General features: G+C 42.7%; 1 protein-coding gene across 2 annotated transcripts in view; it reads right to left on the reverse strand.

Annotated features, from left to right (window-relative positions):
• Positions 1-9,268, reverse strand: part of LOC100684058 (STAM binding protein) — a 26,335-nt gene extending 17,067 nt beyond the window's left edge. Inside the window, exons 1-2 of one of the 2 annotated variants that reach the window (XM_038561739.1) lie at positions 9,186-9,268; positions 7,123-7,340 (exon numbers count right to left, since the gene is read on the reverse strand). In XM_038561739.1, coding sequence (XP_038417667.1) covers positions 7,123-7,325 — 203 coding nt within the window. In that variant the 5' untranslated portion in view covers positions 7,326-7,340; positions 9,186-9,268. Of the gene's footprint in view, positions 1-7,122; positions 7,341-8,725; positions 9,111-9,185 lie in introns of those variants that run through there. The other variant, XM_038561740.1, reaches the window with a different exon arrangement.
• Positions 9,269-13,943: the final 4,675 nt, after the last annotated feature.

Consider the following 13,943-nt stretch of genomic DNA (forward strand, 5'->3'; position numbering starts at 1 on the left):
AAACTCAAATGTCCATCAATAGGGGATTATGTAATGAATTATGCTGCAACAACATAGTAATTCACTCATTCATTAAACAGATATTTATTGAGCACCTACTGTGGGGTCAGGCATTATTGTAAAGGCTGGGGATTTGGCAGTGAATATAAATCCCTCCCCACCACAAGGTGTGTATTATAGTGAGGGAGACAGACGATAAAAGAAAACATATATAATCAGAGCTAGGAGAAAGTCATTAATAGGAAAGGGGAACATGAAGTGACAGGAGAGGGAGTGAGATTTTAGATAGGGCAGCTAAGAAAAGCATTGCTGAGAAGATGGCATTTAATTAAGGACCAAAAGAGAGGAAGCCATGAGGAGGTCTGGAACAACACAGTTCCAGGCAAAAGAAATAGCCCTGAGGAGAATGAGATGGATCAGTATGTCCTGATATGGAAAGATATGACTGTTAAGAAAGCAAGTTGTAAAATAAAATATATTGTATGATTTCATTCACACTTTAAGAAAAAAGGAATAAACACGTGAGCCTATGTGCTTCCATGGACACAAACATTTTCCTATACACACAAGAAATAACAGTGGTTATCTCTGGTGGATATGACTCTCCTTTCCACTATAGTATTTCTCTTGCCAGATGGTTTGAAAAATAATTGTTTTAATTTAATCATGAATATTACTTTTCTATACAAATAACAAATTCAGAGTCAAGCAGAAATCCTATAACATGGGATTATAGATTATAGTGAGCATGACCAGAGATCCCAGTCTATAAGCCTCAAACCCAGGGGAAAACATTTTCAATACAGGTAACAGATCATTTTCAGGAAGCAGGTCTGTGTTACAGGAGGCTCACACAGCAGACAAGAATTGCCTAAGTCCTCTGTAACTCCCTTCTATGTAGCCTAGTCAATGACCATAAAAAGCTGTGAAAGAATTCACCGCCTGGATAACTGTCTGTGCTCATCATGAAAATATGTACTGATTTAATATGCTGAAGATCCTGCTATACTGGGGTCTGCAAAAGGCAAAGTATTCCTGCAGGAGGGAAAACCTCTGAGAGGCAAATGTGCTTCAGATCATTAAGATGCCTGAACTGCCCCTGGGAAAAGAACAAACATGCCTTTTAAAATCCGGAATTAAAGTATCCACAAAAGGTCTAGAGCAATGACCTGCAATAGTGGAGGAGGCAGAGGAGCAGTAAGGTAGATGCCTGCTCCCCTCCCTCCTCTTTCCTCAGTTGTAATAATTGCCAAAGTGAGCCATTGTTACTAACAAGAATATACCAAGTAAAAAGCGGTGCAAAAACAGACTGAGAATATTAAGCCAGAGGTTTTTTGCAAGTCCTACAGCTTGTCAGTTCACAAAATCAGAATTAGGGCCTTAAAGATACCTGTGAGAAAAATGAAAATAGCTACATTTATTGCTTCCAGTCAAGCCAATCCAAAAGTTCCAAATTAAACTCCAAATCTAACAAAGTAAGTAAATGAGCTGCTGCAGCCCACCTCCTTCTCCCTGAGCTCTCTTCCAGGCCCACTTGATGGTACTAAATGGTCCCATAAATGGACACCATATACAGGGACAGATCCCCATATTGATCTTGCTGTTAACATGGATATTCGTGTCACTCAAAGTAACCTCAAGTCATAGAACGAAATTGATTTAAGTATCTGTGTATTCTTAATCCTACCCCCTCTTGGCTATTCAAGAGTTTATTGCTATTAAGCCCTTTTTGTGCTGTCCCATCAGCTTCTCCTTCTCCACAGGTTCCTTTCCATCAGCAAAAAATCTACTCCAGAATCTCCCATCTCAAAATACATACCACATATTCATGCACTCCTTGTCCCCCTTCAATTACTCCTTCATTTTTCCACTTACTCTCTATCCAAACTCCTCCAAAGAGTTATCTATGCCAGGGCTTGGCAAACTAGTATATCCAGTCTGGCTTGCCATCTGTATCTGTAAGTGAGGTTTTGTCGGAACACAGCCACACCCATTCGTTCGTGTGTTATCATACTATAATCAGAGGTTGTGACAAGGTTCAAATGGCCTACAAAGCCAGAAACATTTACTATCTGGCCCTTCACAGAAAAAATTTGCCAACCCCCAGACTGTACCTATGGTGTTTACGTTCTTCTTTTTTTTTTTTTTTTTAAGATTTTATTTATTTATTCGTGAAAAGACACAGAGAGAGAGGCAGAGACACAGGGAGAGGGAGGAGAAGCAGGCTCCATGCAGAGAGCCCAATGTGGGACTCGATCCCAGAACTCCAGGATCACGCCCTGAACCAAAGGAAAGATGCTCAACCGCTGAGCCACCCAGGCATCCCTGGTATTTACTTTCTTATTGTCCACTCACTTTTCAGCCCACTCCAATCTAATGTCTTCATAGTCCTTCCAATGAAACTGATTACCAAGATCACCAATCACATCACAACAGCAAACCCAAAACCTCACCTACCCCATCTGACCCATTCTGATACACTGCTACTCTCCTGCATATACTGGCCTCTTTTAGTTCCCATGACACCACTTTCTCCTGGATTTCCTGCTGCTTCTCAAATCTCCCATCAAGTCTTATCTGCTGCCCCTCCCTACCCAACCAACCTCAGGGGTCTTCTTATTCTATAGTCTTATTAACAAGGTTTCTGATCTTTCAATGTATCACGAATCTTCCTGGCACCTGATGAACCCTATGGACTCCTTAGAATAATTTTTTAAAGATATAATATAAAATGTGAAGAGTTACAAAAGAAACCAATTCTACTGAAATACAGTTTTCAAAATATAAAAATTGCACTATGGGGACGCCTGGGTGGCTCAGCAGTTGAGCTGCCTTCCGCCCAGGGCAAGATCCTGGATCAAGTCCCACATTGGGACTGGCATGGAGCCTGGCATGGAGCCTACTTCTCCCTCTGTCTCTGCCTCTCCTTCTCTCTCTCATGAATAAATAAATAATCTTTTTTTTGAAATTGCACTATGTGCTTCTTTATTGATATACTGTTAATATGTTAAAAAAAAAACAGGATCTAATCATGGCTTTAATAACTGTATTGCAATTAAGGAGTAGAGGTAAGCATAAATGCTGTTTTGGGATAGCAGTATCCATCATAATGTGTATTAATTTCCATTGGTGACAATATAACAAATATTATTAATGCTACTGTGAAATGGAAGGAAATGCTAAATTTCAGTTAGAGGTTAGTAAATAAGAAAAGTTTTTCCCAACCAAGTTTGTGGAACCTAAATTCTATAATGAATCCCCATGGGGTTCCTGGACCCCCCCAAGTAAGACCTATATGCCAGAAGATCTTAGCAGTTCTCATGGCTTCAGAACCACCCATATGCCAAGGACTTCTGGGTTTGTATCTGCAAGCCAGACCTCTCCTCAGTTCAGGCTGGAATGTCCAACTTTCTACTGCGTATTTCACAGGCATCTTAAACTTAACACCTTCCTGTGTCAAAGAAGCCAGGCCTGTATTCTTGAATCTCCTCCCTACTCAACCCCTTTTCTTTTTCTTTTTTTTTTTTTTTTAAGATTTCATTCATTTATTCATGAGAGACACACAGAGAGAGAGAGAGGCAGAGACACAGGCAGAGGGAGAAGCAGGTTCCATGCAGGGAGCCCAATGTGGGATTCGATCCTGGGACTCCAGGATCACGCCTTGGGCTGAAAGCAGGAGCTAGACCGCTGAGCCATCCAGGGATCCCCTCTCAACCTCTTTTCTATACCATTCTCCCCATCTAAATGGGCCAGCACATCCTAAGTTACTCAGGGCAGAAACCTGAGGTCAACCTTGACACCATCATCCTTGCCAAAATGTCAGTCAGTCAGTCCCATGGGCTCTAACTCCACAACGCCAAATCCACCTGCTGCTTTTCATACTGCCACACTCCTTCATGACATTGCTCTCTCTCTTGAATCGCCATAAGATTTTCCTAATCTGGGACGCCTGAGTGGCTCAGTGGTTGAGTGTCTGACTTCGGCCCAGGGCGTGAACCCGGAGTCCTGGGATCAAGTCCCACATCGGGCTCCCTGCATGGAGCCTGCTTCTTCCTCTGCCTGTGTCTCTGCCTCTCTCTCTCTCTCTCTCTCTCTCTCTCTGTATCTCTCATGAATAAATAAATAAAATCTTAAAAAAAAAAAAAAAGATTTTCCTAATCTCCCTGATTTCTCTTAACACATCCTCCACTATATACCACATCATAGCCCAAATTTATATTTTTAGAATATAAGTAAAATTAGGTCATAACCTCACTTAAAATTCTGCAATGGCTTTCTAATTCTATCAAGATAAAATGCAAACTCCTAACCGTGGCCTGCATGATTCGGCCCCACCTGCCTTTCCAGCCTCATCTTCTTCCTCCTCACTTGCTCCATTCCAAACACACTGGTGTTCTTTCAATCCTCAGGACACACTAAGGTATTTCTACTTAAGAGCTTCTGAACACACAGTAACGCCTGTTTTAAACACTCTGCTCCATACTCTTGGAATGACCAACTCTATGGCACCCTTCAAGTTTCAGTGTAAAATTGTTTCTATTTGATACCCTTGGTTATTCTGTCATAGCCCTCTCTTTCTTGCTTTCCTAGCATATGCCTTACTTTGTGACAGTTATTTGCTTACCTGTTTATTATCTTCTCCCATAACTGGAAAGATACATCAGTAAGGGCAGGAGCCATTTTACTTCCTATGTATCCAGGACCTAGAGCAGTGCCAAGTACATGGCAAATGTACACAATATATATTTGTTGAATGAATATGGTCCCTGCCCTCAAAGCACTTTCTATGAGGGGCAACAGGACCCAGAAGGTTCTCCAGAAAATATTTGATAGAGTGATTCCATGATTCTATTTAACTTTCTCAACCATAATTCTTTGAAGAATTGTGCCCTGGGGCCTCATTTTGGGAGAACTCTCCACCAGATTGCTGGAAATATACAAGAAAACTATTTCGGTCAGCAGCAGAAGAAAGGACAGTAGCCAAAGAAACTTCTCAGGAAAATAAGTTTTGTGCCCACTGTGCTGAAGAATGAAAAACTCTTAATAGCAAAGAGAGGCAAAAATGTAATTATAATTCTATGTAACTTTATCAACATTTAAATCACATAAGAGGGCATGATGGCATGGGTGGACTGCACAATCTCTAAGGAGACAAGCACTACGTCTAAACTTAAAAAATAAAGAAACAACAGCTGTTCTTTTTCTACCAAAGGGACTCTTAAATCACAGTACAAATCCCAGGAAGTCTACTTCTATGCTACTTTTCTGTAGAGCATTGGTTCTCAACCAAGGCAATTTTGCCCTTTAGAGACCATCAGGTAGTATCTGGAGACATTTCTGGTTGTCACAACTCAGGGAGGGAGTGAGGGGTGCTACTGGCATCTGGTGGATATAGACCAGGGATACCATTAAACACTCTACAATGCACAGGACAATACCCACAACAAACAACTACTTCCACCCCAAATGTCAACAATAACAAGGTTGACAAACCCTGCTGCAGAGCAGTATGTGATCAAAACCTTAACATGATATAACTGAAATGCATTTATCATTTCTGGGAGAACATGTAAGAAACTATTAAGAGTGATTGTCTCTGGGGAAGGGCACTGAGAGTTTGGAAAAAAGGCAGGGATAGGGAGAATTAGTTTTAAAATATATATATACCCTTTTGTGCCTTCTGCATTCTGCACCATATGTACATGTTACCTGTTCAAAAAATAAAAATAATCAAAAAATAGTCAGTGTGGCTCAAAACTATGGTCTCAACTCTAGCTCCAACTCATAGAACATTACCAAAAAGAAAACAAACAAACAAAAAAACCCAAGACCTATGTTGTAGATGAATCCTGAATTAAGAGTTAGAAATTTGGGGATGCCTGAGTGGCCCAGTTGGTTAATTAAGCATCTGCCTTTGGCTCAGGTCATGATCCCAGGATCCTGGGATGGAGCCTTGCATCAGGCTCCTTGCTCAACGGAGAGTCTGCTTCTCCCTCTGCCTCTGCCCCTACCTCCCGACTCGTGCTCCCTCTCTCTAATAAGTTTTTTTTTTTTTTAAAGTTAGAAAATCTAGGGGTCCCTGGGTGGCTCAGTTGGTTAAGCACCTGACTCTGGATCTCAGCTCAGGTCTTGATCTCAGAGTCGTGAGTTCAAGTCCTATATTGGGCTCCACACTGGGCATGGAGCCTACTTTAAAAGAAAGAGAGAGAGACAGAGAGAGACAGAGAGAAGATCTGAGTTTTGTTACTCTAAAGTGTGGAACAAAGCACTAAACCCAGAGCCCATTTCCTCACACGCAGAATGAGAGGACAATGTGCCCTACTCCATGTACCTAGAACTATGAAGATCAAATGAAACAATGCAGGTGAAATATTCTATGAACTATTAAGAGCCATACAAACACATCGCAGTCATTATTTTTCTAAAGGTCCTGGTATTATGAAAGAACAAAGCTAAAGATGATAAATGAGACCCTTTAACATTATTCCCTTTCTAAATTACACATCATTTCATTATCACTGGGGCTTTGGAAGCTGTTCCCTGTTAATTGCACTACTATTTTCTATTTATGCTGCCTACCCTAAGGTGCTGAGCAACTCAAGGGAAAGGTCTTATGGTGAGCCACACAAACTATAGGTGGTCAATACTTACTTGATGATTTGCATGATTATAATAAAGGTTAAGAAGAAAAACCTTTTTCTTGAATCACTCAATTTGTGACAAAATAAGTAGAGGTGAGGAATTTTGGTTCTGCTAAACTTCAATAATAACCCTATGATTAGCTGCCTCAATAAAGAAAGGACACAAAAAACACTCATCAATACAAAACATGCACAGCTTAACCATCCTCTCTCTTGCCTAACAGCTGGGCCACATGGGCACAGGCCAAAAAGCTAGGTCTCTTACTCATGAAATCACTGAGTCATGAAAATAACACTTCCAGTACTCATGACTTTGAATGTCAAGGACAGTATGTAGGAGCTGCCTGCAAAAATGATTAATGCTAATGATGTTGTAAAGTTCTCTAGTTTTAGCAATTCTGAGCAGAATAAATGAGCACAAGAGCAGAATGAGTGAGACATCAGTCACTGGAATAGAAAAAGGAAATCGGGGGTGTCTTACGTGATATACTTGTTATAGAGGATGAAGGCATGTTCAATGTTGCCTTCCTCAGAGTAAATGGATGCCATTCGGATAATCTCGACTCCAGAGCGGAAGTACCGTCGGGGTGGAATGTCTTCATTTATCTCCACTGTGCTACCCATCTGGGACAGGGCTCTCACCCGGTCTTCGGGCGGAAGGCTCACATCTCCATGGTCAGACATCAGGACCAAGAAGTTCTGAGACAGAAAAAACAGGTGGTGTCAGTACCATGGTTCTCATCACCCCAGCACAGCCTAGCACACGGTATGGTTATCCCACAAACTTCTACCTTATGAAGAAATTAAGAGAAAAATACCACGCACTGTGGCTTGAATCAAATAAGGTCTCTTTCCCACAAGAAGGCTGAGACCCTCAAGAAGCCCATATCACAATGATAAAAGCATTGGCCAACTCAAAAGCCTACAATACCTGTGCCATAATTAGGTGGTACAGGGAGTAAAACTGAAATGGGGGTTCTCTTATACCTTTCATACTAATCATTCCCTATCATTAGATAGCTTTGCTCTCAGTATCATAAAAGGGTGAATGGCATCTTATATTTTTTGCATGATTTCTCCTACCAGCTACCCACTTCCATCTACCCAGTACTTGGCATAGTATATCAATGAACTTTCGTGAGGACTGTTAACTGATTTCAAGTTTGTTCATTTTTATTTAATGAGAATAACTTAACATTTTTCCGTGGTGTACTTTTTCATATCTGAGCACAAGGTAAGGGGAAATGGCCTGGAATGAATGCCCACAACCCTAGCTCTGTGCACTTAAACACTATTCCAGTCAATCCACAACATCATTCATTACGTCAGATTAAGGAATTTAGATGTAAAAAAACAAACAAAAAAACAAAAACAAAACCCTTACTTAAATCTATCTTCAAAGACTAAGCACTCTTCAAATAAAAAAGGGCACAAAGATAACTTAGGATGCAAAGATGGACCAGCAAAAAACCCAAGGGTTTTCCCTCCCTGGATTTCAAACTGCAGTAATTCTACAATCTTTCTCGATCTGTTAGATTCCAATTCCCAACCGGTATCAGTCTATATCATTTTCAAAAAGAATCTGGATATTCGTTACAGATTGAATTACAGCACACCCTAGCCAGCATGCTCTAGAATAAACAAACTATCGAAGAATATGTTTTGGAATTCAAAGCCCTATGTCAATTGACCCCATTTTGTATTTTTAGTCTTAAACTTGACTCCTTCCCAACAGAGATCTTTTGTTCTCTCAGAATTCTGACCTGCCCAGAAATCCTCACATGTGTTTAATCTGTCCATACACTATTTTTCTGTTTCCCACTCCGCGCCCTCCCTCAGAGAGGCTTCTCGTGGCCAGTTCTAGCTCGAGGTCACACTTCCCCCAAACTTCCTCTCCAAACACTCTCAAGAATGGTACAAAGGCTGTGCGGACGACCGGGGATGCAGAGGTATTCCATCTCCCCCAAGGCCGGTCTAGAGGCTCAGAAAGCCGCTAGCAACTCCAAAACCTTCCCAGCTGGCCTAATTCGTAAACTCGATCCAGAGCCCATTAAAGCTAACTGACGCTTGTGGTGCCTCAGTACCTCTGCGGAAGAGGATCTGCGGGGTCGAGAACGGAAGACCCTCCCAGGACCAGCAAGCGGTGCCCGGTGCTAGAAGGCTACGCACCCCTCCACCAAGAGCAGATGCGGCATCCCCAAAAAGGGGCAAAGGTGGCACAAGGGGCTGAGGAGTTAAGACCAAGAGGAGGTCAAAGGAAGTGGCAAGCGTGAGCGGAGGGCCCTCCTGACACCTGCTTGAGGCCCCCTTCTTGAAGGCCCTCAAGCCCAAGTTGCCAACCCAGGGCAAAATTATCCTGGTTTTCGGGTCTTCAGAGCGCGGCAGGCGGGGACGCGCCGGGCCTGGCTGGGACCGGAGCCGTCAGTGGGCTCGCGGCGCGGCGGGCCGGGCAGAGGGCGCGGGGAAGGACAAGGCTGCAGGCCCCACAGTCACCGCGGCCGCTCCCCTTCAGATTCCCACCACATTCCCGGGACCCTTCCCCACCTGTCCCCGCGGACGCCACTCCGAGCTTCCGGAAACGTCACATCCGGCGCCCGCGCCCGCGCCCGCGCCCGCGCCCGCGCCCGCGCCCGCGCCCGCGCCCGCGCCCGCGCCCGCGCCCGCGCCCGCGCCCGCGCCCGCGCCCGCGCCCGCGCCCGCGCCCGCGCCCGCGCCCGCGCCCGCGCCCGCGCCCGCGCCGCTCTACCCGTTTCACGCTCAAGAACACAGAGCCTGGGAAAGCGAGCTGGGGGGCGGGGCCAGAACCACCACCTGCGAAAAAACCAACCAATGAGGAGAGAGCTCGACGACGGCCATCTTGGTAAAGGAAGAGCAACAAGGAAGAAGGGGAAGCAAATAGTTAAAAGAACCAATAAGCAAGTTAACTTGTTATTAGAATTAATTTGGTTTGGGGTCGAGTTTCCTGCCAGGCAGCCCCTGTGCCACATCCACACAAATCCACAAATCAGGGATCCCTGGGTGGCGCAGAGGTTTGGCGCCTGCCTTTGGCCCAGGGCGTGATCCTGGAGACCTGGGATCGAATCCCACATCGGGCTCCCGGTGCATGGAGCCTGCTTCTCCCTCTGCCTGTGTCTCTGCGCCTCTCTCTCTCTCTGTGACTATCATAAATAAATAAAAATTAAAAAAAAAATCCACAAATCAACGTTCAAGAAGGGATTGGTGATGCAAGTAGCTGGCTAAAGTAACCAGGCTTTCTAAATTGGTGAAAGAAAAACTGAAAATTTCAGGGGTTTTTTGTGTTACTTCCTACACAAAATGGATAACCTCGGGTATTAGGCAATCGCTTTTATTGCCTAGAAAAGAACTTAAGAGTAACTTTTTAATGTTAGAACACCAATACAATTTATTAAAAATGAGTGTTTAATTTCTAAGGGCCACTGTGCAAAGCAATGTAGACACAAAGATCTGTATGACACAGTTCCTGCCCCTGCAGCCAGGACAGGAGGTTATTTACACCAAATACAAACAGTGGCATATTCTGTGTATGGGCGTGTGTATGTGTGAGTACATGCACAGCCTCTTTCCAAAAACGTCCTTCAAGCCTGCTACTCATTCTTTCTCAGGAGATTTTGTATATCACCACTCTGAAACTTTCTGCTCTCCGGGGATACTTTACCCACCAAATACGGAGACCCTCCCTCTAAGTTTGTTAATGTGATGACATGACCTATCCTTCACCATCTTGCTGAAAGCCTCTGCACTGGTTTTACCCCTTCCACTAGGTCAGCATCCAGATCTCTAATTTCTCTGACTTGCTGTTGTGTATCTGTCTCTAGGATTTTCCCAAAGGGATTCTATACGGTCATTGACTTTTCAGACTGACCGCTGAAAGCCCTTACCAGATTCTTTCTCCCCTACAAGCATAAATATGCATGTCAGTACAAGGATCCACTATCAATTCTCCTGGATCCTCTGCAGATCATTCCTGGGCAGCAGCAAATGACTCCTAAAAGGCCAAATTCTTACCTCAATATATAGCATCAGATTAGAGAGAAAATGCCCACATGGACTTTGTGGGGAAGCTAAAAACAAGGTACATATCAGCTGCCTCCTTGTTACTCCTATGGTGAATGACATAGCTAGAGGGGCAAGGCAATCTCGTTAGTATAGAAATGACATCCATTCTTACCTATTTCAATGCAATCTTACAACAGCAGATAATATTCTTTTTAAAACAAAAATCAGGTTCTATTGCTTCTGGGTTTAAAACCCTTCAATTACTTCCCATGACACTTGGAATTAAAAAATCCAAACTCGGGGCACCTGGGTGGCTCAGTGGTTGACCATCTGTCTTTGACTCAGGGCGTAATCCCGGGGTGCTGGGATTGAGTCCTGCATCGGGCTCCCCACAGGGAGCCTGCTTCCCCCTCTCTCTGAGTGTCTCTCATGAATAAATACATAAAATCTTAAAAAAAAAAAATCCAAACTCCCCACCCTGGCTTACAGAGTTACTTGACTCCTGCTGTCTCTTTGACTTCAAATCCTACTCTCTCTCTCTTGCTTACTAGTCTCCACCACACTGTCTGAACATCAGCTGTTCCAGTCTAGACATTTGCACAGCTGTTTCCTCTTCCTGAGATGCTCTTACTCTGGTCTTCACTTGGCTGGCTCTATCTTGTAATTCACACATCAGATTACATGTCACCTTCTCTGACCATACACTCTAGGTAGCCACTCAGTCACCCTCTATCACTCAGCCTTGTTTTAAATCTTCTCTTAGTCCTTACCACTGTCCCCTTTGTTCTTTTAGGATCTAGATTAATTATTGTCTTTCATTCCCCTGTAAAATATAATCTCCAGGAAGATAGGGGCTTTTTTTTTGCTTGCTCCCAGGTATATCCCCAGTACCTCGAGTAGCTTGGGATCCCAGAAGACACTCAATAAAGATTGTTGAATATTCAAATATTGTTAAAATAAATGCTGTCTCACTGTCCCCAAAATTAATTACAAAGATGCTAGCCAATTATGGTGATAGATGAAATGAACAATGAAAAATAGTGTCCATTATACTCTTAGATCAAGTCTTCTCTACAAGGCAGTTAAAGCTAGGAGCAGGAAGCCTCCATAACTAGACACCTTCATTAATTGAGCAAGTATTTATTAAATATGTATCATGTTCAGGACTCTATGTCAGGCAATGGGTCTACAATAATAACAAAGAAAAATTCAGTTTTCATTGTTTTAAGGCCCTCATGGATGAGAATTTAGAGTCATCCACAGGGAAAAAGGTTTTTAAAAGATGATTAAGTTTCTCAAGGGGATGCTAGTGAACTCCATGCCCTGAAACACTGAAACGGCCTATTTTGATAACTTCTTCTCTCTGTTTTCTGTTTTTTTTAGACTTTATTTATTCATGAGAGACACACAGAGAGAGGCAGATACATAGGCAGAGGCAGATGCGGGCTCCCTGTGAAAAGCCTGATACAGGACTCGATCCCTGGACTCCGGGATCACGACCTGAGCTAAAGGCAGACGCTCAACTGAGCTAAAGGCAGACGCTCAACTGCTGAGCCACCCAGGTGTCCCCGTTTTCTTCTTCTCTTTAAGAGTAAAAAAAAAAAAAAAAAAAAAAAAAAAGATGTTATTTATTTGACAGAGAGAGAGAGAGAGAGCACAAGCAGGGGGAGCTGCAAAGGGAAAGGGAGAAGCAGAATCTCTGCTGAGCAGGGAGCCTGTCACAGGGCTTAATCCTGGGACCCTGGAATCATGACCTGAGCCAAAGGCAGATGCTTAACCAATGAAGCCACCCAGGTGCCCCGAAACAGCCTATTTTGAACATCTGTAGGGAATGGGAGTGCTCTGAAAGTAGAAATGAAATGTGTACTAATGAGAAATTGTTTACATTGTTAAAATTTTTGCTGTGAACCCATTGGGAATACAAAATGACGCATAGAATTTTAAAAACAAATACTTTTAAAAAAGATATAGAATGCGTTGTTCAAAAAAAGGGGGGAAATGCAGCAAATGTATTGGGATCTTTAATGCTGACATATTGCAACATATACAACATTGCACATGCATGCAAATTATGTTCCTTTTCAGTTGATCTTGGAATTAACCTGATGAATAAGTTGTTTCTTGAGAAGATAGCTACAGTAAAATTGATAACATCAAGATGAATCTGAGGTTTGGAGCTCCACCTATAGTTTGAAAACTGGTAACTGCATTGCCAAGAATTTCTAGTTGGGAAAATCGTTCTTAGGCATGCTTGGAAAGGTTTTTAATGTGTGTATAGTGTTACAGTTAATGCTTAAATATATACATAAGGGGTCAGTTTTATTTTAGACATTCTATTCCTTTGTCACTTGCTAGTTAGCTGTGAGTTTTATAATTTGGTTCCTAATAACTCAAAGCCTTTTGTTTTAGGTAAGATTGACATTCTGAAGATTGTAAATTTCAACAAGAGTTAAATGAGATAAGTTAAATGAGATAAGATAAGAAACCTTGGGGCTTTTTGAATTGAACACTTCAGGTTGAGGGATTTTATAATTTTATATTTGGTTTACATATTTCTTTTCTTTTCTTTTTTTTTTTTATGATAGTCACAGAGAGAAAAAGAGAGAGAGGCAGAGACATAGGCAGAGGGAGAAGCAGGCTCCATGCACCGGGAGCCCGATGTGGGATTCGATCCCAGGTCTCCAGGATGGTGCCCTGGGCCAAAGGCAGGCGCCAAACTGCTGCGCCACCCAGGGATCCCGGTTTACATATTTCTTTGCAAAAATACCTCCATATAAGTAGGCACTATATCTCTGAATGGGAGAAAAATTTCATGCCACCATACTTACACTCTTTGAAAAATATTTGTTCATTCAGTCAGCCAGCTGATATTTATTGTGTATGTACTATGTGCCAAACATTGCTCAAGGCCTTGGGTATATATATCTGTGAACAAAGCAAACAAAAAACAAAAAATCATACCCTCAAAGATCTTACATGTTAGTGATGGGTGAGGGAGTGACAGATTATAAACAATTATCATGTTAAACAAGTAAATTGCATAGTCTATTAGAAGATTCTAACTGCTATGGGAGAAAAGGGAAAAGATTGAAGGGAGAAGTATAGGGACACAGTTGCAGTTTCAAATAGTGTGCTCAGGTAAACCTCCACTGAAAAAATTTGAGTGAAGACTCGGAGGTAAGAAGAGCCTCCCAGGCAAGAAATAGCAAGTACAAAGGCCCTGAGCCAGGAGCTTGCTGGTAAACTTAAGGAACAGTGAGGACTCAGAGTGTGACTGGAGTGGAG

Source organism: Canis lupus, chromosome 17 (assembly GCF_011100685.1).
Source record: "Canis lupus familiaris isolate Mischka breed German Shepherd chromosome 17, alternate assembly UU_Cfam_GSD_1.0, whole genome shotgun sequence".
Lineage (NCBI taxonomy): Eukaryota > Metazoa > Chordata > Mammalia > Carnivora > Canidae > Canis > Canis lupus.